General features: G+C 32.8%; 1 protein-coding gene across 1 annotated transcript in view; it reads right to left on the bottom strand.

Annotated features, from left to right (window-relative positions):
- Positions 1-21,503, bottom strand: part of LOC114338447 (transcription factor CP2-like protein 1) — a 126,351-nt gene that overhangs the window by 94,995 nt on the left and 9,853 nt on the right. The window contains exon 3 of the mRNA XM_028289051.2: positions 18,167-19,081. Coding sequence (XP_028144852.2) covers positions 18,167-18,440 — 274 coding nt within the window. The 5' untranslated portion in view covers positions 18,441-19,081. The remainder of the gene's footprint in view (positions 1-18,166; positions 19,082-21,503) is intronic.

The raw sequence follows: 21,503 nt of genomic DNA, 5'->3' as shown, positions 1-21,503 counted from the left end.
TTTTAAAAGCAACAGGTACGTAATTATTGTAAATGTTTCAGTATTGTAATAAAAAATTACATAGGTACTTACCTATTTGGAAAATACATGTACCTATCTAATAGGTTATGCTTTGATTTACATAAATTGATTACCAACAAAATTTCTACCAATCTTCATCTAATATATTGTTTTCTTACTCTATGTTTTGTTGTATTTTAATATTTTAATTCCACAAAAATCAAACTAATTTGATTAAATTCAAAACTGTCAAACAGTAAAACGTTCAGTTGGCCTATCTTTGCACATGACAGGTACGTGTAAGTGGTTAAATGAGTAGAGGCTTCTACTTCAAATCCTAAGTACCCGAATAAACGCGGGTTCGAATCCCAATGCAAGTTTTTATTTTTTTATTTTTTTTTATACATTTTATGGTTGTAAGTATATTTGTTATACAGGGTGTCCAGAAACTCTACCGACAAACGAAGACAGGAGATTCTTCAGATAATTTTAAGATAATTTAACCCAAGTCACTTAGTCCGAAAATGCTTCCTAAGGGAGCTAGAGCTCTTTGAAGATGGCGTCTTGTAATTAGTTTTTCTTAAATGCCTCCAGAACGCTTCTATTTAGAAAAACAAAAATTGGTACGCGTAATTATCTTCAAGATATAAATCTAATCCATCCATTGCAAATGTCTAGTACCGATCATAGGCGTCCGTTTTGGGTAGGGCAACGGTTATTTTATCGTATAACTTTTTTATATTTAACTTTTATGTATTTCTGACACTGGATTATTAAATTGTGAAGTATTCTAGTACTAAAAGGTACTCTTGTTTTAAATCGGTAGGACACACCGTTTTCTAGAAAAATCGATTTGAAAATTTTTCGCTTTTTGAATTAAAAAAAAAATTAAAAAAAAAACTGTTTAGAAAGACGAAAACTGGTACATTTATTTATATTCCAGAGATAAATCGATTTCATTAATAGCAAATTTCTAGTACTGGTCATAGGCGTCCGTTTTGGGTAGGTCAACAGTTATTTTATAGCATAACTTTTTTGTCTTAAATTTTTGAGCATTTTTGACACTAGATTATTATATTATGAGGTATTCGAGTACTAAAAGTTACTCTTACTTTATGTTGGTAAAATACTTCGTTTTTTGTTGAAAAGTTCTTTCAATTTTTTTTCGAATTCCAAAAACGAAAAACTTTCAAATCGATTTTTCTAGAAAACGGTGTGTCCTACCGACTTAAAGCAAGAGTACCTTTTAGTACTAGAATACCTCACAATTTATTAATCCGGAGTCAAAAATGCATAGAAGTTAAGGACAAAAAAGTTATGCGATAAAATACCCGTTGCTCTACCCAAAACGGACGCCTATGACCGGTACTAGAAATTTGCAATGGATGGAATCGATTCATCTCTGAGAAGTAAATATGCATACCAATTTTCGTTTTTCTAAATAGAAGCGTTCTGGAGGTATTTAAGAAGAACTAATTTCATGACGCCATTTTCAAAGAGCTCTAGCTCCCTTAATAAGCATTTTCGGACTAGGTGAATTGGGTTAAATTGTCTTAAAATTATCTGAGGAATCTCCTGTCTTCGTTTGTCGGTAGAGTTTCTGGACACCCTGTATAATTTTTTTTCAGAAAATACGTATTTAGTTAAAACTTTTGCCAACAATTATTGTTCAGAAATAATTTCTTTGTGGCATTTTTCAATGTGTTTGTGTGTGTTTTATTCTTTTATTTTTTTCATTTTTGGTATTGTTTTAATAAAAAAATTTTGGAAAGTGAATCTGACGCAGTAATGCTATGCTCAATATGTGCACTGTACTGAAACAGCTATTAGCTTTAACATAAAAAATGTTGGTCATGTGTTAACAATAAAAGGAAAAGTACAGTGGAACCTCGATAAGTCGGCCCCCGATAACCCGAAACTCCGGCTAACCCGGACAGATTTTTATCAGACAAACATTTCAACAATAAAAATGTATTGCTGTTACAAAATCTCGTGAACCTAATTCATTCATTTGGTGACGTCAATATACGAACGAAACGATTGATGAATCCGACATTACTGAAAATATCAGGGTGCAGATGGGACCCTGTCGCGCAATTCGCAGCAAATAAAATAGTCGTATGTTTTTGGCTTCATTTTATTTCGGTTATACATACGCATTTTCAAGGTTCACGAGGTTTTGTACCAACTCTATGTAATATAATATTTGAGAGATAATGGAACCGGATTGAACTACATATAGCATAGTAAAAATGACTCATGGTACACCACATTCATTGTCGAAAACAACAGGAACCTGTATTATCCTTTATTTTTTTGAAACTGTCTGAGTTAGCATTGTTTAGAAAAGACTATTAAAATTCTTTTTTTAACAATGGTCTTAGTCATCACTGTTATTAAATAACATAACATCAGAGACGGTATTGTGTGTAGTAAAGTCGTATTATTGTTCGCTTCCGTTTTGTAATCGTTCGTAAATTTATTCAGATTTTGTGTTTGCGTGTCTTTTGTCTATAAGGGCAACAAAACGTAAAAATGTTGTAGTGACAATGGAAAAGAAACTAGAAGCATTAAGTAGAATTGATAAAGGTGAATCTTGCAGCATTATATTATGGTGTCGGTACATCTACAGTATCGGATTGGAAGAAAAATAGAACTAAAATCGAAGAATTTTTTTTTCAAAATGATAACAAAAGACAGTTTAATCGGTGCAAAGCTAATAAAGCTAAGAATGAGACTTTTGACGACGCTTTGTATGTGTGGTTTTGTGTGGAATGCGAACGTGGTTTACCAGTGTCTGTGTGACAATTATAACGGAGTTTATCTGTAAGCATACCATATTTTATTAATTTTTACCATTTTCTCCGGCTAACCCGGATTTTCGATAACCCGGATCGGCCGCGGTCCCAATTAATCCGAGTTAACGGGGTTCCACTGTAGTTCTTTTCCAAATACACTTAAATATTTCGATAAGACTAGTTGTTCTGGGGAGGAAATATCGAACATGTTTGCTGTATATTTTTCGACAGTGTACTCACATGATAATATTAATATTCCCACTCATGAAATATCCACAACCAATAACCATATTCCACACCTTGATATTAAAATATCAGATATATTTAGTAAACTCTCATCTTTGGATGTTAACATAGGGCCTGGACCAGATGGGCTACCTACCTTATTCTTAAAAAAATGCTCCTTTATTCTTTCAAGACCTCTGTACCACATTTTCAAGCTCTCCCTCCAAACTGGAATCTTCCCCGACTACTGGAAAGACAGCTTTCTAAAGCCCATCTTTAAATCCGGTGACAAAACCTGTGTAACAAACTATCGTCCCATCAGTATAATCAGTGCAATCCCCAAGGTATTTGAAAGTCTGGTATGTGACATTCTAACCCCTCTATTTGAACCTCTACTAGTCCAACAACAGTTTGGGTTTAGACCACAAAAATCTACAGAATTAAATTTTCTTAGTCAGGTGGACTTCTTGCTGGACACCTTGGAGAAGGGGTATCAAGTGGATACGATATACACTGACTTCTCCAAGGCATTCGACAGGGTGCCACACAATATTTTGTTGCATAAGTTAAAACTGATTGGGATTGATGAGCCTTTATTGTCATGGTTTTAAAGCTACTTATCTGATCGTAGACTGATTGTTAAAATTGGCACTCTTCTTTCTAAAATTATCCAAGTTCCATCAGGAGTGCCTCAAGGCTCTCACCTTGGGCCACTCTTGTTTAATATTTTCATAAACGACATAAATGAATGCTTCGCAATCAGTTTATTTTTGCTCTTTGCTGATGATCTAAAATTAAGCTGTGTGATTAAATCCCCAGAGGATTGTGAAAAACTACAGTACGATTTAAATAACTTGCTAGAGTGGTGTAAAAGAAATGGCATGGAACTTAATCCAACTAAATGTAAAACTATGACTTTTTCCCGTTCCAGAAATGCTATTGTTTTTGACTACAATATTGGTCACTATACTCTTGAAAGAACTTCCCTTTTTAAAGACTTGGGGGTCACCCTTGATACAAACTTACAGCTTTCTCATCATCTAGAGAATGTTGTTAATAAGGCTTTCCAGATACTTGGTTTTATTAGAAGATGCACCCAGGACTTCACAAATATTACAGCTTTAAAAACCCTCTACTGTGCCTTGGTCCGTCCCCATCTTGAGTATGCCTCCTGTGTATGGTCTCCTTTTTATGGAGTGCATACTAATGCTCTGCAGTTAGTTGAACATAAATTTTTAAAGCAAATTGCCTATAGACTCAATATCTTGGACAACTACAATGATGGAGATATTCTTAATATCCTGGGTATGGCACCGGTCACTGATCGTCATAAGAGAAGGGATCTCATCACTTTTTACAACATCCTACATGGAAAAACAGGAACTCCAGAGCTTCTTCAAAAAATTAATATTCATGTCCCACTAAGAACAACCAGGGCTACAGTTAGTTTCCATTACCCAATCCACCGTACTAACTATGGTCTTAACAACTTCCTCACTAGAACTGCCAGACTAGCAAACCAGCACCTTAACATTGACCTTTTTCAAACTTATAGCAAGTTCCTGAGCCAGGTTTTAGTAAACATTAACTAAGACTTATTGTGCTGTAAAAATAATAATAATAATAAACCCAAAAGTGACTTGTCTGCTTATGTCCTCCGACCACACTAATTAATGTCCTTAGATATGATTATTTGTGTAATTTGTATTGGTAACATATTTTATTTATATTAATATGTATTTTTTGTTCTCTATATTGTATGTAATTTATATTTTAATCTATTGTTTTTTTTTCTGTAAATGGTTGTAACCATATATAAATAATAAAAAAAAGAAAGTAGTAAGTATTAAAATTCGTTCTATATTTAAATAAAATATAAATAAACTGTTTAAAGTACATATATCAATTTCGTTGAAGTACATATATCACATAATAGAAGTATAACTTGTTACGTGCGTACAAACAGGGCCGGATTTAAGGGAGGGCAGACTAGGCAGCTGTCCGGGGCCCCCACATTCCAGGGGACCCCGACAAAACTTAAAAAAATCAGCACATTATTCACATATAATAATTTTTGTTAATAAATTAACTATGATATTTCGTTATATGGAAGGTTTCACTGATGTTGAAAGGTTGCTCATATGCTTGCCACATCACGGTCATAAAGCAGAAAATATATTTAATTCTCGAATGACATTCTTTCAAGAATATAATATTGATTTGAAAAACTGCAGGGGACAGTCCTAGGGCAACGCGTCAGTTATGAGTGGAAAATACAATGGTGTTCAGGCTAAAATTAGATTACATAATATTTTGGGGTTGTGGATTCCGTGTGCCGCCCACTCTCTAAATTTAGTTGCAAAAGCTGCAGCTGAGTGTTGTCTTGCTGCAATAGCATTCTTTGATTTCTTGGACTATATGAACTATACTCTATTCCACGAATATACGACTGTTTTGGATTATCTCAACAACGAATACTTTACTGTGCAAAATTTGAAGAACGAAACTAAATTGCAAATTACATTGTTGCTTATTGAAATAATTATTTAAGCCATTTACTTTCGTACTTCTTATGTCGCACACTAAAATATTCGTTGTCTCGATAATCCAAAACAGTCGTATATTCGTGGAATGACATATATATGCATTTTTCACTTCCTCTACATACAGATACAACTTGTTAATCGAATGTTTAAAAGTTGCGTCTTTGCGAGAGCAACGCCGACCGTAGCAAAAATATTATTGTTTCTAAAAGAGTAAATACTACTAGATGGTTATCTAGAAGTGACGCCGCAAAAGCACTAGTTAAAGGTTATAATCAGATTAAAGGAACATTATCCAAAATTTCAGAAGACGATGAGCAACAATTTTAAACTTATAGCGATTCAAATGGTTAGTATAATCGAATGCGTTTAATGGAAACAGGAATATTTGCAATATTTTGGAATGAAATTTTGAACTTTTACATTATTTGTAAAATTTAACTCCCAATGAAATTGGATGTCTCTCACTGAAGCTTACCGACATTTATAGCAATGATTAAGATGAAAACCTAGGTGTCCTGGTACAATTTGTAGAATTTTTCAATTCGTTTAAAGAGGAAATCGGCTCATCAAATGTAAGTAAAGAACTTCAAATGTACCGACTGCTAAAAGAAAACAATGTGAATGATGCGTTTCCAAACGTTGTGGTGACACCGTTTATATTTAGTTCTGATGCTAACTAACTGCAGTGGAGAGAGATCATTCTCAAAATTTAAGTTAGTTAAAAAAGGGCCAAGAGCATTTGAATCATCTCTTTATAATGAGCATTGAACAAGATGTCTTAAAACAACTAGACTGTCCGACATTATCAAGAAATTTCAATTAAAAAATCTCAAAAAGTTCCCGGACTTTAACCATACATTTTACTATTAGCCCAGTAAATGAACGGAAAATTCGGGGATACCGTGTAATTTTCAGGGGCAACTCCGAATTGCATGAAAATTTGGATTTAGGTTCTACTTACCCTCCACTTCAAAGTTGAATTTGTGCCGTTGGTTGCTTTTACTTGGGGGGTGACAGTCACCCCTTCTCGGGGGTGAAAAAACATAAGTTCAAGATAATACGGGAAATGGATAAATTGACTGATTTTAAGCAACTTTTGTTCTATAGAGTTTTTTACGTAAGTTAATACTTTTCGAGTTATTTGCCATTGAAAATGTTGATTTTTCGACAAAAAAACTACGTTTTCAGACGGTTTTTCGCAAATTACTCAAAAAGTTAATATTTTATCGAAAAAAATATCCTTGGCAAAAGTGTAGCTTATAAAAAACCCAAAAAAATGGTGTATCAGTAAAGTCTATCAATCAAATAAAAACAAAGTTGTAGCTCATGAAAAATTCGTTCTTATTCGTGTAATTCCAAATCGAATATTTCAAGGTGAAATCATCGAAAAATTAAGCACTTTTCGGGAAAAACCCATTTAACCTTTTTTAAAGTGTTTATAAAAAGCTTTGTTTTAATTGTTAACAAAAGTTTTAGCATTAAAAATAAGCGAGTTACGCTCAAAATAAAGTTGGTTCTCTTTTTTTTTTGTAAAAAATCATGAAAATCTCACCGTGTTTAGCTCCCCAAATAAAATTAATCGCTACCGCTTTAAAAACAATTTACTTACCTATCTATTTTTTATATGATCTGTCAGTCTCACTGGTTTAAAGTGTTTATCTTTGAAAGGGTTATAATTGAAAAAGCTTGAATGGGTCACTAATCACGAGTGTATGCAAATTTTGAACAGCCATATCTTAACCAATTTTTGTCTTACGGAGGAACAAAATGATACTAGCATATTTATAATAGCAAAACCTACATTTTTTTACTCTTTAAGATTTTTCTTATCACTAATACTTTTTAAGTTATTTTGAAAAAATGAAATTTTTTAAAAATTTTTAGAAAAATTTTTTTTACTATAAAACCAAATGTTTTCAAAAATAAGCAATTCAAACCAATCAAACTTACAGATCATATAAACAATACACATACAGTTAAAATATATGGTAAAGCCAATTTCATTTAGGGTGCTAAATAGAGGGAGGTTTTCACGATTTTTTTTACCAAAAAAAAGGGGCCAACTTTTTTTTTCAGTGTAACTCGTTTATTTTTGATGCTGTAAACTTTTGTAAAAAAACAAATAATAAGCTTTTTTTCGATACTTTAAAAATGTTAATAAGGTTTTCCCGAAAAACCCTTCTTTCTTCGGTGAATTCGCGTTGAATTATTCGATTTAAAATTAGACGAATAAGAACGTATTTTTCATGAGCTACAACTTTGCTCCTACTCAATTTGTAGACTTTACTGGTACACCATTTTTTTCGTTTTTTTATAGGCTACACTTTTGCTAAAAATATTTTTTTCGATAAAATATTTACTTTTTGAGTTATTTGGGAAAAACGGTCTGAAAACGTGGTTTTTTTGTCGAAAAATCAACATTTTAAATCGCGAATAACTCGAAAAGTATTGACTTACGTAAAAAACTTTATAGAACAAAAGGTGCTTAAAATAAGTAAATTTATCCATTTCCGACCTTATTTTAAACACGCGTTTTTCACCCACGGAGAAGGGGTAAATGTCACCCCCCAAGTAAAAGCAACCAACGGCACAAATTCAACTTTGAAGTGGAGGGTAAGTAGCATCTAAATCCAAATTTTCATGCAATTCGGAGTTGCCCCTGGAAATTACACTCCAAAACGGTCATTTATTGGGCTATATGTGTATTTTTAATATTTTACTGTAACAAGATACAGTCTACATACCATATCTAATAAAAGATACAAGATACATATCTTGTATCTTTTATTATTTAAAAATATATTTATAAAAGTAAATCAACATTTTTTTTTATTTTTAAAAGGGAAAATCCTGTAGTGTAGTTGGCTGTATATCACAGTTATAATAACAATTTTTTTAATGGTAGGAGGTAGGGCCCCACACTAATTCTGCCCAGGGGCCCCCACTGCCTAAAATCCGGCTCTGCGTACAAAGTACACACACATTCTTTTTTTGTTTATTTCTGGTTATTTATAATTGAAGTTTTTAAAGTGATGCTCTTTATATCTCAATCACAATCCGGTCCCCTACTGTCACATATTTGTGTGCTATTATAACAATCTAAAAATTATCATTGTTATTGCCAGCTCCATAGAATTAAGCCATTGTGCGGTGCGGTACAAATTATAATTAATTTCCTCTCCACCAACAAACTGCACGTCTTGACGTCAATGATTACTGTGACAATTGCGCGACCTTTTCAATTAGCGACTCTCATGTGCCAAGTGCCAACCGACGATTACGATTGGCCATTGGCTAAACTGGAGAATTGGAGGAGACCTCTACAAGTCTGGCCTAGCGCGCTGTAAGAAAACATTCTTCGAATAACGCATAACTTAGCTGTTTATTAAAAAATACCAGGGTCGTCTTAGGCCAGAAAAAAAACCGATGAAAAAACCTTATAGGATTTTGAAGGTTCTAAAAGGCATATGAGTTATAGCTGATGATATAAGTCCTTGAAGATGTACAGATGATTTTGCGTTGTTTTTTGAAACAATCATAAAAAGCAAACAAACCATTTTTTGACTATAAAACGTTTCTTATGCATTTTACAGAAAAATGATTGAAATAAATTAATGTTTAGTTCACTGAAATATTCTCAACTGCTCAAAATTGGCAGAGAAGATGAAAACCTCTTGCACACATGTTTTCGACCCCCAAAAATCCGAATCTGAAATTAGTTTTGCGAGAAAATACCGATAAATCCGGAAAAATCGAAAAATAGAGATTTTCCGCAATTTTCTCGAAAACTACAATAGCAAGCGGAAAAATAATTAAACCATCGTGTTTATTGGACGATTTTACATAAAAATAGATGTTTAAATATTAAAAAATAGATAATTATAGTAGAGGATGCCCCAAAAGTAGAGTATCTCGCGAAATATACATCGGATCAAAAAACTGACAAAAAATACGTTTTCAATATTTTTCAAAAATTTATCGAATAATACCAAACACGACACCCCCCTGCACACCCTGGAGGTGGGGTGATTTTTTTCGAATTGTGGATAGATGGCGCTATAATCGGAAAAACTATTTATCCTGATACTCTAGATAAATAATTATAGAAACGGTCTAATCTCGAGAACTACACTTCCGTGAAAAACCAAAAAACACGTGTTTAATATTTTTCAAAAACCTATCGAATAACACTAAACACGACCCCCACTCCATCCCATAGAAGTGGGGTGGTGGTAAATTTAAATTGTTAAACAGATTTTTTAGAATTGTTGATAGGTGGCGCTGTAATTGGAAAAATACGATTTATTAGCATTGGCGTGAATACGGGTAATATGACCCGTACGCGCGCCAATGGACAACATAAAATTCTTAATTGCATGTCAAAAAATGCGCAATAACTATCTCTTAAAACCTACCAAATTTAATTTGCATAAATATCTCAACCGGTTTTAGAGCAATAAATAAATCGTCAGTTTGTAAGAAAAAATTCAACATCTCGTATCTCGGAAACGAAGCATTTGCGGACATATATGTTGACAAAGCAAACGGTCATTATTTTTTCATGCAGAAGTACTCCTTAAAGTTTGTCACACTTATTTAGAAACACCCTGTATTGATGAAGAACATGGCTAGTTCTTAAAGAACCTAAATTTTTTATTATCCAACATAAGCGAATGAATAAAAAAACAGAATGTTAAGAAAACCTGAGGCTATAGTTGGGTTTTAATTTCAGTATTTTATAAATGCTAGAATATTCCACAGGGTGCGGTGAACTTTGAGAAAAAAACACAATTTGATTGGTACACCCGGTATACAATGACAATTTACCTGTCGAGCAACAATATTATTACAGCGATATTGTTAAAGAATAAGAAATAAGTAAAACATGTTAAAAAATCACTTAAATCGGACAACAGGTTTAGGAAATTCGAGACATAAAAATGACCCATTTTGTGAGTGGCCCGTTTTCTCTAACGCGCAGTGTAGTTAAAAATGATTTTTTAACTTTTTATGATTATTAAAAAAAAAACAAAGCAAAATCAGCTCTACAGGGTTATTCACTATATTTTGACCCCATGTAAACTCCTTTATTTACAGAATTAGAAAAAAATGTAAAATACAAAAGTTATTCGATTTTTAAAATATGATTTTTTGACATATATAACATACTAGTGACGTCATCTATCTGGGCGTGATGACGTAATCGACTATTTTTTTAAATGAGAATAGGGGTCGTGTGCTAGCTCATTTGAAAGGTTTTTTTAATTAAATTAATTGACACAAAAAGAAGAATGTATGTAATTTATTCAATTTAAAATACATCTTACTACTGTTAGAAAACAGAAATAAAAGTTTTTTTGCACAAATAAACATTGATTTTTTTCTTAAATTCAATGTTCAAACTGCCAAGAGGGAGATGGGTGGCAGATTGAACATTGAATTTAAGTGAAAAGTAATGTTTATTTGTTCAATAAACATTTATTTCTGTTTTCTGACAGCAGTAGAATGTATTTTGAATTAAATATATTACATACATTCTTCTTTTTGTCAATTCTTTTTTTTGGACACCCTGTATAATTAATCATGTTAATATTTATATTATTGAATAGGGAATTGAATAACGTTTCAAATGAGTTAGCACTCGACCCCTATTCCCATTTAAAAAAAATAGTCGATTATCTTCACGCCCAAATGGATGACGTCACTAGTACGATATATATGTCAAAAAATCATAATTTAAAAATCGAATAACTTTTGTATTTTACATTTTTTTCTAATTCTGTAAATAAAGCAGTTTACAGGGGGGTCAAAATATAGTGAATAACCCTGTACATCCTCGAGTATTTGTCATCAGCTATTCGTCATATACCTTTTAGAATCTTCAAAAACCTTTATACGTGAAATTTTTTATGCGTATTTTTACGTGAAATTAATGATTTTTTCACAGATAGACTGGAGTACTATTAAAACAATCATATAAACATAATTATGTACATATATGCAAGCGCCAAGAATAAAAAATTGCATATATTTAATAATTTTCACGAAAAATTTTTGGTAGAAATATTCTATTTTCTCAGTGCTTTGATCGTTTTATATAAACTGATAAGAAATCAGATATAAAGTAAACGATATTATTTACATACCAAATCCGTGATGAAATAAAGAGAAATGAACGCATTATATGAGAAGTCTTTATAATAATTAGTTTTCTATTCAAAATTTCGGAAAAACAATTTTTGTAGTAGGCCAGGGAGGATCTGTTTTGAGGTGGACGTGAGAGGTGTAATTCTGATTTTTGCAGAAAAAGTTGTATAATTTCAATAAGATTAATTGACTTTCCCCCTCCACTCAAATAGGTTGAAAATATTTTTAAAAGATTAAAATAGTTAAAAATGATTAAAAACATCGTCTTTTTCCTACTTTCCTTGCTTGTAATTGAAATAAAATAGTGATAATTGAATTTTTCAACACTACTGGTTAAAAATTCCTTTTCTTATTCAATCTTTTTAAACCACATAGATTGCAGTTTTAGGAGTTTAATAATTCGACAGAAATTCCAGAAAATCATTATAATATAATAAAACAGTCTACCAAACCCTAAAAATCGATTCAATAGATTTCGCATAATAACATCACAAACCAAAGGATCCCGCAGAAACCTTATGGGAAATTGCTCTCTGTCAAATGCTCTGAAACTTTGGTTTCGGGTAGTCCTTGATGTGTAGAATAAAAGACTAAATGGGCGCGTAGCTCCAAAAAATCATGGTTTTAAGATATATGCCTCTGAAGTTATAGGTACAGTGGGACGTTTGAGTTGGAATAAATTCATTTTCTCGAGAATAGGCGAGAAAAATTACGAATCAGGTCAATTTTTATTTTTAAATAATATTTTTTGGCATATATATCATACTAGTGACGTCATTCATCTGGGCGTGATGAAGCAATCTATGATTTTTTTTAAATAAGCATAGGGGTCGTGTGATAGCTCATTTGAAAGGTTATTCAATTTTCTATTTACTAATATAAACATTAACATAATTATTTATACAGGGTGCCCAAAAAAATGGTTTGATTTAAATTAATTGAGACAAAAGAAGAATGTATAAAATTTATTTAATTCGAAATACATTTTACTCTTGTCCGAAAACAGCAAAAAATGTTTATTTGATAAATAAATATTGTTTTTCGCTTAAATTCAATATTAAAGCTACCAACCACCTGCCTCTTAGCAGTTTGAACATTTAATTTAAGAGAAAAGCAATGTTTATTTTTCAAATTAACATTTTTTTCCGTTTTCTGACAGCAGTAAAATGTATTTCGAATTAAATAAATTATATACATTTTTCTTTTTGTCTCAATAATTTAATTCAAAAAAATTTTTGGGCTCCCTGTATAAATAATTATGCTATGCAAATGAGCTATCACACGACCCCTATTCTTATTTAAAAAAATAATCGATTGCGTCATCACGCCCAGATGAATGACGTCACTAGTATGATATACACTGCGCGTCATAGAAAACGGGCACCCTAAAAAATGGGTCATTTTTGATGACGCGTATCTCCTAAACCTGTTGTCCGATTTAAGTGATTTTTTGAATATGTTATAGCCCTATTCTTTGTCAATATCCCTATAATAATATTTTTGCAAAACAGGTAACTTTTCATTGTATACCGGGTGTACGAATCAAACTGTGTTTTTTTCTCAAAGTTCGCAACACCCTGTGGAATATTCTAGCACTTATAAAATACTGAAATTAAAACCCAACTATAGCCTCAGGTTTTCTTAACATTTTGTTTTTTGATTAATTCGCTTATGTTGGATAATACAAAAGTTATGTACTTTAATAACTAGGCATGCTCTTTATCAGTACATGGTGTTTCTAAAGAAGTACGACAAACTTTAAGGGGTAATTCTGCATGAAAACATAATGACCGGTTGCTTTATAAACATATGTCCGCAAATGCTTCGTTTCCGACATACAGGATGTTGAATTTTTTCTTACAAACTGACGATTTATTTATTGCCCTAAAACCGGTTGAGATATGCAAATGAAATTTGGTGGATTTTAAGACGTAATTTTTGAACATATTTTGACATACAATTAAGAATTTTTTATTCACCATTGGCGTGCATACGAATAATATGATCGGTCATATTACCCGTATGCGCTCCAATAGTGAATATAAAATTCTTAGTTGAATGTCAAAAAATGCGCAATAACCATATCTTAAAACCTACCAAATTTCATTTGCATATCTCAACCGGTTTTAAAGCAATAAATAAATCATCAGTTTGTAAAAAAAATTGAACATCCCGTATCTCGGAAACGAAGCTTTTGCGGATATATGATTATAAAGCAAACTGTCATTATTTTTAATGCAGAATTACCCCTTAAAGTTTGTCGAACTTATTTAGTCCCTAAAACCCTTTAGACTAATAACACCCTGTACTGATGAAGAACATGGCTAGATGTTAAAGTACATAACTTTTGTATTATCCAACATAAGCGAATGAATCAAAAAACAGAATGTTAAGAAAACCTGAGGCTATAGTTGGGTTTTAATTTCAGTATTTTACAAATGATAGAATATTCCACAGGGTGTTGCGAACTTTGAGAAAAAAACACAGTTTCATTCGTACACCCGGTATACAATGAACATTTACCTGATTAGCAAAAATATTATTACAGGGATATTGACAAAGAATAGGGCTATAACATATTCAAAAAATCATTTAAATCGGACAACAGGTTTAGGAGATACGCGACATCAAAAATGACCCATTTTTTAGGGTGCCCGTTTTCTATGACGCGCAGTTTATATGCCACAAAATTATAATTTAAAAATAAAAATCGACCTGATTCGTAATTTACCTCCAGAGTCGCCCATTCTCGAGGAAATTAATTTATTCCAACTCAAACGTCCTCACTGTACCTATAACTTCAGAGGCTTATATCTTGAAACCATGATTTTTTGCAGCTACGCGCCCATTGAGTCTTTTGTTCTACACATCAAGGACTACCAAAACCCAAAGTTTCAGAGCATTTGACAGAGAGCCATTTCCCATATCGTTTCTGCGGGGTCCTTTATAAAAAAATTGATTTTTTTTAAATCTTGCCAAAAAAAAACTAAATATAGAGATTTACCAATTTTTGTCGTATACATAAGCACTCTACCTATTCAACGTACTTTATAGAAATGAAATCGGATTATTTGGCGGGCCCAGATATTTTTTAAAATTGTAAACCTTTAGTTTGATAGCTCAGGCGGTAGGATGTCTGATTTCCGCGCAGAATGCCGAGGATCGAACCCCAGCGCCGCACCGGCGAGAACATCTAGACATTTAAAAAAAATGTCTACAGGCCCCAGGTCGACTCAGCCTGAATTAAATAAGTCCCTTGGGTAAAACCAGGCGGTTGAAGCGTCCCTCCTTTTCGGGCGGGAAATTAAAACTATCCAAGTGTCCCTCGGGATACAAATCGGTAATTTTAGAACTCTTGTGTACTGATTACTATAAGTGATAATTTTGTAAATATAAATCAAGGTGAATCAAATTTTTTTAAAACTATCTACATCGTGTTCTACTAAATTTTGTACGTTTGCGAAAAAATGAAATAAATAAATACAATCAAATTAAAAAAAAACGAAGGGTGCCTATGCTAGTTTTGCAGTCGGGTATTTTAAACTCTAGCGCCGGAACTGCTAGTTGTTTTTTAGCAGTGTATCATCGGGAACATCCATAAACTACGTCGTTAAAAAGGGGGTGGGGGGTCTTTGCTTATTACGACGGTATACGACAGGGGGGAGGGGGCCATGAGTGCACATCCGACGTCGTTTGATGTTCACGAATATAAAAAATTACCCTATTTTAGAATCTAAAAGAATTAGTAGGTATACGCTCTGAGCTTCGCTGGTGTCGCTCCTAGCGGTTACTAATTCAACTTTCACCGGTAATTTTTAAATTTATTATTTAATTGTTATCGCTTAATATTTACAACGCAAAAAAGTAATTAAATTGTAATCGATTTTTTTAAGATTTTGCTAATCATTTTGACGTTCTATTGATAAAATATAAATTTCTTAGTTCGGATACTTTCACAATTATCGTGTAGATGGCGCTAAGATTAATTTATAATTACATATTACAGAACATTAAAAAAACTTAAATTCAGTATTTAAAACGTAAGTATATTTAAGGTAACAATATATACCACAACTTTGACTAACTAATATTTTTTATAATTAATGTTTTTAATTTTAATTTTAAATTAATCACTTTGACATTTATGTCAAATTTCCGGTAAACGTTTACATACTTGTCACTACTGGCGCTCGCGACTTTGTAAATATCCCCTCTACGTACGAGCTCACAGCGTATATTACTTTTATCGCATACTTTTCATTTCGTTTTTATCACTCACAGCCTTAATAATATTGCTAGCAGTTTCGTACAGAATAACAAACAATAAAACATTGTTCTATGTATTTAAACAAACGCTTCTATTAGTCTAAATCGGCGTCCTCATTGAGTCGACGTTGCCGATCGACTGTGTTTATCGACACTCTCGACTGAGTGTGTACGCGGCAATCGACTTGTCGATCGACAAAAGATGTCGATCGACGTGTCGACTGGTTTTCCTTGCTCTGTCGGTAAAATCAAAGGGTAGTAGAGTCGAATCCGAAGTGTGGACGTGCATTCGACCTTCGACATTTAAAAATACAGTAAAAATAATTCAGCGTGCGGCGTAGTCTGCCTCATCTAAAGTTTCGTGTTTTGTACTTGTCGGCAAAATGGAATGGAAAAAAGAAAAAGTGATTGCATTTATTGAAGCTTACAAATTAAAAACAAATAAGATACAATATAAAGTCGATTTGCACCGATCTGTTTAATGGATAAAAATGATTGGATATGTAATTTAGCATGTTAACAATTACAAAAAACAAGGGTTGATATAATCTTGTTCTAACTATAATTAATTAATAATTAAAAAAATGACATTTTTTTATAAATTCAAAAAAAATTTCGACCCGGGCAGATATTATTTCAGATTTTTTAGGTCATTCTAAACAAAAAACGTGTTTTGTAATTTTTCTCTAAAGTTGATCGTTTTCTAGTGATAAACTAGAAAAAATGAGTTAAAAATAGAGTAAGAATAGAGTTAAAAAATGACATTTTTTTTATAAATTCAAAAAAATTTCGACCCGGGCAGATATTATTTCAAATTTTTTAGGTCATTCTTAAACAAAAAATGTGTTTTGTAATTTTTCTCTAAAGTTGATCGTTTTCTAGTTATAAACAATTTAAAACTCAAAAAAGAACGAAAGATGTCGATTTTCAAGGCTCAAAAACATAAGTAGGTATAAAATATCATTTTTGAAATTACGAAGTACCTAAATTCAAGTTCAAACCTTATGCTATCAGTTATTGATAAGTCTTTTGGACTTATTTCATTTTGGAACATTATTTTTTAGTTGTTAATGCCCGCCTCCCCATAAGAAACCTTCCTCATTTACAAATAAAAAAAAATATTTTAGAATAAAACATGGCTAAAATTCTTATCGAGACCTGATAGAAAAAAGTTTGAACTTTAATTTATGTACTTGATGATTACAAAAATGATATTTTTTACTTATGTTTTTGAGCCTTGAAAATTGTCATCTTTCGTTCTTTTTTCAGTTTTAAATTGTTTATAACTCAAAAACGATCAACTTGAGAGAAAAAATACAAAAGACGTTTTTTGTTTAGAATGATCCAAAAAATCTGAAATAATATCTGCTCGGGTCGAAAATTTTATTTTAAAATTAATAAAAAAAATGTCATTTTTTAATTATTAATTAATTATAGTTAGAACAAGATTAGATCGGGCAACCCTTGTTTTTTATAATTGTTAACATGCTAAATTACATAAATCGACATTATATCGGATCCTCTACTATTTACAGAACAACGTCTGGAAGCAATAAATATTAAACTGTTCATTTATTTACTGAATAGTCTGTGTACAATTCTACAAGAATGAATAGAAATAAAATATTCTATTTTATTTAGTTAGTACATTTTATTTATACTTAATAAAAGAAATGGTATTGAAATCAAAACAAAATAAGTATCAAGATTTATATGATGCAGTTAAGAAAGCATATCGGAACTCCGATAAAAGTATTGTGTTTTGTTCCACTAAAGCTAATTAGTTGTACAGTAAATTGAGAGAAAAAAGTACGCGGATATTAATGAGCTACATAATAAGTAAATAAACTTTCATAGCTAACTCTAAAAAATCCAGAAATATCATGGAATTAAAAAAAAATCACTAAAAAGGGAGGTCATGAGTTGCAATTGCGACGTCGGTATGAGAGAGGGAGGTCAACTGTAAACGACGCTTTACGACGGAAGGTGGGAGGGTATTAAAAAGTCCGACATTTTTACGACGTAGTTTATGGATCCCATATGGTTATGTATTATATGGTTATGGTTAAGATATCATTAAAACTAACACGATAAGAAAAAAATCTGCAAAATCTACTTTTCAGACAATTTTTAAACGACTTGTTATAAAATATGGTTCATAAACTAGATATAACTGGTACTAACCTCTATGAATCTCTTTCTTTGCCGTCAACTGGTCGCTCATCTGCGGCTGCACTTTGACCATTTGTTTGCTTTTTCTCTCTTCTGTTTCTCCACCGTTCGACAGTCTCCTCTTCTTCAAAATTCTCTCCTGATCCTCGATCTTCAACGTATTCCATCCGAACAAATCCGTATTATTGTCCATGCTGCATTCACTTGGTAAGTTCCAGGAGTTTTTGGAATTATTCGAATTGTCGTTCAACAGGATGTCGGAATTTTCGTAAAGTTGATAATCCATATCAGTTTAAAAAGTTCTTACTAATATCTTCTACGGTTCACTCTAATCTTCTACTCTACTGGTTCTACTACCAAGAACTCTTCGCGATGTTCTCTTTAAAACATAACGAAGAAGGAATTATACAGTTTCTTAATCCCGGTAGTTTCCCTTTGTCTATGATTTTGCAAAAGGCTGGAGTCAATCTCAAGCATTTTTTTCAGCAAAAAACTCGAGTCAATATCCATTTATCACAAACGAAACAAAATGTACCCTATTTTTTAAGGGTATTCTCACGCTGGAAACTGTGTAGGGTTTGCTAATGTTTGCAGTGGCAAGCCGTTTTGGCGAATCGGACACGTCACTATATAGATATATAACGATTTAAGACATCCAAACACTTACAATGTTTAAAGTACAACTGTCGCTCGGCGACCAAACACTTGAATTACTTAAATTGGTTTAAATTGGCGAACAGAGATCAAGTCAAATTGTAAGATGAATTGATGATGGATGTGTGGTGCGTTTAAATGAGGCCTTTTTTTCTTTCCCTTTTTTGTATGAAATATCCGCAGATACGGAGGAGCTTGAAGGGGTCCGCAGACGAGGGTTTGAGGGCTAACAAAACGTTCGAAGAGTGGGAGTACGGCGAATGCATTCAAATTCTGGAACAAAAAATTAAAATTACTAAAATAATGCCCGCAGTTTCTAAACAATATCATTTAGATAGTATACGAGGCCGGGTCAATAAATCCGTAACTTTTTTTAATGCAATACAAGATTTTATATACCTAGTTATTTTATTTTTCAATATAGTTTCTAGAATAGGCATTTAGCACAAAATAAATCGAATTTTAAATACAGTACCTAGAATCCTAGAAACTTGCAAAGTTTTGCATTATGTTCAGAATTATGTCAAGAAAAAATTCTACCATAGAAAAGTGGGTGGAAATGCATAGTTGCATTTTAAATTGCATAAAATGCATAAAAATCTATTTGCATGCATTCAGTACCGAAAACCTTCGAAATTTCATTAGATGACGTTCCTTAGCAGATACCTTGGGCACCAGGTACTCTGGGAGTCTGTTCTAAAGGCGTATTCGTATTCAGAGACCCCAAAAACTTCCCGTGTAATAGTGCCGAAATCACTCGAAACTCCAAAAGATGACGCCACTAAATAGAAATGTGTGCATCAATAAAATAGTAAGAAAAGAGGGGTATGTAACAATAAAAATCGACAAAATAACCATAATAGCATGCTATATTTCCCCGAATATTACTAGTGGGACCGTGCAAGTTCGGAAAAGCGACACCTGGTTTCTACGCTCTGCACTTTTATTCGCACTTTTAATTATATTGGCCAATCATATGGTCCTGGTTACTGGATAATTGTCAAGGCCATAGTCAAAAAAAAATAAGAAGAAAAAAATAAGATTTAGGTTATGTTATTACCTAAAACGTAAATAATTGTATGTAGTAAATAAAATTAGTTATTAAAATGCAGTACTGCAAGCAAAATACAATTAATTAAATTTACCTTTATATAATAATTGCATATCATATCAATATTGTGGAGCAATATATAATTTTTCTTCTTAAATGACAATAGATATGAAATGTACGTCAACTTGACAATTTCAATTGACAATATGAATTATTTAAGAAAGTTGCAATTTTTCTCCGCTATTCGCGCACGATCGTTTCGCGTATCCCTTCCAAGTACTTGCACACTGCGAAGAGAGCGTTACAGACAACACGCGGAGAATATAATAGACACGACACAGAGGAAGAAACATTTTCTAGTAGCCGGAGACATAAATGCAAAGTCCATTCTATGGGGATCCCCCCGAAATGACGAGAGGGGTGAACTTTGGAATGAGTGGATCTCCGCGGCGGACCTCATAGTGCTAAACAATGGAAAACCAACCTTTGTGAGAGGTAGAATACATCGAAAAGCCACATAGATGTCACCATAGCTAGCGGTGGTGTTGCCAAAAAGATCAGGGATTGGGATGTACTGGACGAGAACCTCTTCACCTTTCACCGGTACATCACCTACGAAATTGGCACCAAGGTCACAAAATATGGCAGGAAGATAACAGTATTTGACAAAGAAAATTTTAAAAGAGAAATAAATAACCTACAAGAAGAAACTACCAACTTTAATGAACTCCGAGAAAATATCATAAATGCACACAGAAGAAATACTATAAATAGGCACACTACATATACGGTACCCTACTGGTGGAATGACCAAATCCAAAATAAACGACAGGAATGCTTAAGACGCAGGCGAATAGCAAAAAGGCACAGGAACCAAGAAGAACATAGGGATGCATATAAAAGAGCCAAAAAAGAATTAAGTAGTGAAATTAAAAGGGCTAAACGCACATGTTGGCAGGATTTGTGTGTCGCGTTGGAAGAAGACATATGGGGCGGAGCATATAAGATTGCCATGAAAAGTCTAAGGTTGGAGACCCCATATAACCTTTGTGCAAAACGGAAGATGGAAATAGCGAACACTCTATTTCCGAGGAAGCCCGATAACACATTCCTACGGATAGACAACAATATTAGACCTGCAGAGTTCACTACTGAAGAGATCATACAAGCAGCAGAAAGCAATAAAACTGGTAGTAAAAGAGAAACCCGAAGTGATGCGCAAAGTATTCAATGAATTGTTGAACACGCAAGAATTCCCAGATAAACTAAGTTGGCGAAACTCGTATTATTACCAAAACCAGGAAAGAACCCGGACGAAGACAACTCATATAAACCTCTATGCTTACTAGATTGCATAGGAAAATTATATGAAGGTCTGATAAAGAAACGTCTTGAAGACGAACTTGAAGTTCTGGGAAAAATTTCAGATAGACAGTCTGGTTTCAGAAAAGCCAGATCGGCTATAGATGCGGTGAAGAAGATCTCTGACACCGTAAAAAGATCAGAAAAAAGATGGGCCATTCTTGTGATGCTCGACGTGAAGAACGCCTTTAACTCTGCAAACTGGCATCACATACTAACGAAGCTCAAAGTGGTAGGAGTTTCAGACTACATCATAAATATTATAAATAAATACCTGACAAA

This window comes from Diabrotica virgifera, chromosome 2, assembly GCF_917563875.1.
Source record: "Diabrotica virgifera virgifera chromosome 2, PGI_DIABVI_V3a".
Lineage (NCBI taxonomy): Eukaryota > Metazoa > Arthropoda > Insecta > Coleoptera > Chrysomelidae > Diabrotica > Diabrotica virgifera.
Note: the sequence above shows the minus strand (reverse complement) of the source record. Positions and strands in the feature narration are given on the sequence as shown.